At 40.9% G+C, this 3,973-nt stretch overlaps 1 protein-coding gene across 1 annotated transcript in view; it reads right to left on the minus strand.

The window, feature by feature from the left end:
• LOC122070776 (ABC transporter G family member 22-like) overlaps positions 1–741 on the minus strand; it is a 7,984-nt gene extending 7,243 nt beyond the window's left edge. The window contains exons 1-2 of the mRNA XM_042634973.1: positions 652–741; positions 39–441 (exon numbers count right to left, since the gene is read on the minus strand). Of these exons, the coding sequence (XP_042490907.1) occupies positions 39–441 (403 nt within the window). The 5' untranslated portion in view covers positions 652–741. The remainder of the gene's footprint in view (positions 1–38; positions 442–651) is intronic.
• Between the last annotated feature and the right edge of the window lie 3,232 nt (positions 742–3,973).

Below are 3,973 nucleotides of genomic sequence, written 5' to 3' on the forward strand. Positions count from 1 at the left end.
GAGAGAGAGAGAGAGAGAGAGAGAGAGAGAGAGCTTACGGATGATTTCATCGTCGCTGAAAGCTTTAAATTCGGCAATGTCTTCGGGAGGGATGGTGAAGCCAGTGAAAGAGAAGGATAAGCCCAAGCTAGCGCTGGAAGCCCTGCTGAGGGCGGCGCCGCTGTTCACCTCGTCCAACTCCACCTTCAGTTGTGCGCTCCTCGACTTCCTTAAGTGGCTTCTGCTGTTCCCTCCGCTACCACCTCCGCTTTGCCCCGGCGATGTCGCGGTGGAGAAGCGCTTCCCGAAGCTCGACTTCCTAGAAAGGCTGGCACTACCACTTTCCAGCACCACTGCTTCACTCGACGGAGTTCTGCCTGGCGACTTCTTCATCGCTATCTCCATCAGTTGATCTGATTTCGCTCTCGCCAGTCCCCCTGTCGTCGCCATCGTCGTCTCCATCTGAAACTCAATTCAGAAAGGGAAGAAAATTAATGGGTCTGGTTCCATTGGAACAAGAAATCCATGAAGTGAAAGAAAAATGTGGTTAAACATATAAATTATTTTCATCTACATTTTCTTGATCTCAAATTTCTGCTTTATTTCTTATCTTCCATCCTCCCTCTCTGCTTGTTAGAGAGAGAGAGAGAGAGAGAGAGTAGCTATAGATACCTCTTGGTGAAGTTACAAAGAAGAAGAAATTGAATTGGAGCGAACCAACAAGGAAGAAGAAATTGAATTGGAGCGAACCAAGAGTTCAAGTTTCTATTTATAATGAGAAGTCATTAAGAAGGAAACGAGAATAGATTTTTTTAAGTACTAAACTAACCTCAATCTAAATTTTAAAATACTAGTAAACCCTTTGAATTACACTTAAAAAAGAAGAAAGAGATAATTAAATAATCTGTCAATCTCAGTCGACCCTCGACCATTCCAAATCAGTCATACACGTGGTCCTTCACAGTTGATTCTTGAAGCATCTGAGTCAACTCGGTCGAGTCTTGAAGTGGGAATTATCTTTTCTTTTTCCAACTAAGTTGGAATTTGCATGGCTTTTGCTACTAAATGATTCAATCTCAATCAATCAAAAACCAAAATTTTCTAAATTCTCTACTCTGGTCTTATGACCAAAGCAAGTGGGGGTGTGGTGGGGGATATGAATGTCCCATTCAGTTCGATCTCTGCCAGCCACCCATAGTTTTGGCTGTTAGCTTAAGGGGTTCTCAATTTTCTATACAAAGAGACAAAACGGAAAAGTCCTCTCTTGGTTTCATCCAGTCTGTCCTAATCTTTGAGGGTAGCCCTTTGGTCACCTTTCTCATTCATTTCCCCAAGAAGAAGTTACCTCTGGAGTAGGGAATTGAGTTTTAGATGGAGGTCTGCACAAGCTGCATATCTTGACTCTTGAGAAGTATAAAGGGATCAGTTAGTATATTCAAAAATTGGTTTTAATTAACTAGGCCATGACCTAGAGAGAGAGAGAGAGAGAGAGAATGTATGGAGACTCCAATTTATAGTGTTAGAGAAAATAGGGTTTGAAAAGAAAGTGACTGAAACAGAAAGGGCAAGAATGGAAATTCAGATTGAGAGTTCCCTTCCAAAACATTAGTGGCTGCGAGTGAGAGGCGTGAGCTGTGAAAGAGTTAGAGACAAGAAATAGAAAAGGGCACCCAAATCCCAAAAGAACTAATTTGGTGGTTTCCCTCTGATTCATTCCCGATAAACCATACACACAAACTCACTCTCTCTCTCTCTCTCTTTCTCTCTCTCTGTCTCTCTCTCTCTCTCAATTGCTTCCCTTTTCCATGGAATTTTGGCGTTTGCAATGGAACAAAATTGTGGTGGCTGAGGTCTCCGTGTGTCCTTCTCCATTGTTCCTTTCTGCTCTGTTCACTCAATCTTATCTTACATGGATTTAGAGAGAGAGAGAGAAGCCATGTGGTGTGGGGATCGATCGCTTTACCCAAATGGAGGAGGAACGGTGGTAGAATGATTATAGCTTTAACGTATTGCCCATGCATGACGGTGAACGGTGAACGGTGAACGGTGAACGGTGGTATCATGCATGGGTTGAGACGGGGAAGGGGCCCCTCACCCCTGGCCTTCCTTGTGTTTTCTGAAACGGCCTAACCAAGCGCACCCCATAAGGGTACTGATGTCTTTTGAAGGAAAGGGCACTAGGGCAGTGGTGCTGGCGATGTTGGTGCCGCTGCCAACCTTTTTCTCAGGCGAAACGCCACGTGGACAATGACACTACAGTTATTGTTCTGTGACTGGAAAGTCACTGTAACGGTTTCGTCACAGACCTGTAGTTGCCGTTGGATTGATAGGGTTTGGATGGATAAATGATCAAAATTTTCTGTTTTTCTCATTCATGTTTTTTCTTGTTTTGCTATTTGCAGAACGCGATAAGTGGACAACAAGAAGACCAATGGTCAAGATTCGGTGAGGATTATTACATCTGGTGCGTTGATCTTAAAATTGTCCACGTGTCGCGTCCTGAAGGTAGAAAAACAAGGAAAAACAGGATGAGAAAAACAGAGGATTATTTTCCATAGATAAATGGGGGGAGGATATGGGATGGTGTGGTACTACGCTGTACGCTAATTATGTACCGTCCAGTTGACGGCACGTGTACGGTTAAAATAAAGAATTCTCCAACCACGTACTTAGAAAGGAAAGGACCTATTGTCCCATACCTTTCCAACACGTGTATTCTGTCTCGCGGTTTTATAGGCCGACTTCCTTTCCTGTGCTTCCCACGTGGCTGGCTGGACAAAATTTGCCCTTATTTATGCGCCGACTTCATGTCTATGCTTACCACGTGGCACGACTAGAAAGGAAATCTAACAGAGGAGATACCTTATTTAGATCATCTGTCCTGCAATTCCTGTGACTTCCCTTGATCTTTTTTCCTCTTTTTACAGCACTCCAACGTAGGAGATACGTTCTTAATGTATCAAATCTTTACCAACTTTTTATTTTTATTTTAATATTTAAAAAGAATTTTTGGATCCGGCTTCTCTCCATAAGTGCCCATAATCCAGGTCGGCTCATCACTATACGGACAAACACCACGTGATGTAGCGATGATCCAATGGTTTAATAAAGGAGCAAAGAACAAGGCGCTGATAAAGGCTCGGAGAACAAGGTGTCGGAAACCATTGGATCATCACCTTGCCATGTGTTCTTCGCCCAAGTAGTTATGGGTAAGACACAAAGTCCTAAGTGATAGGCGCTAAAGAGAGAAGTCGAATCCAATTCTTTTTTTTTTTTGGGGGGGGGGGTAAATGTTAACTAAAATGATTCAATAACTAAATTTAAAATATTTTAAATTTGAGGGTAGGATGGCTCACTTTTGGAGGCATTTTTGGATATAATGTAGCAAGTTTGAGGGTAATTCAGACATCACCGCAAATGATTTGAGTCCAAAAATACCTTGTCCTTCTAGCGTTTCACACACCCAAAACTATTCTGTGCAAATTGAGTTTTTTCTTGCCTTGCTTTGTCTAGGCATAGGAATGCTAGACGAACAAAGTTCCTTTGCCCTACTTATTATTAAAAACAAAAAGGTGCATCGGTTGAAATATCACCAACCTAATTAGACCTTACAGTAGTATGAGCACCTTTCACGGATGGAACTAAAGAGTTCAGATTCCTACTGCTCAACAACTCCCAATCTCTATTTGCAACAGTACCATAATAATTTTATCCTACTATCAACATTATCTAAAGTTGATTTTCAATAATTTCTTTTTCATTTTTTGATATTAATGTCCACCTTTCTCTTCACATAAATAAGTGTGATATTGTTAATAAATGGATATTAAAGTAAACATAGTACTTAAAGCCATTTTAGCGTGTTGGCTATATATTTTTTGCAATTTAGGAATTCAATTAGTGTTCAAGCTAATAGGACATGTTATTAACATTATCATTAAATCATAAAAATTATCTTTAATTTAATTTTAACGTTTTAAAATATATTTGAATA

This window comes from Macadamia integrifolia, unplaced genomic scaffold, assembly GCF_013358625.1.
Source record: "Macadamia integrifolia cultivar HAES 741 unplaced genomic scaffold, SCU_Mint_v3 scaffold_100A, whole genome shotgun sequence".
In the NCBI taxonomy this organism is placed as follows: domain Eukaryota; kingdom Viridiplantae; phylum Streptophyta; class Magnoliopsida; order Proteales; family Proteaceae; genus Macadamia; species Macadamia integrifolia.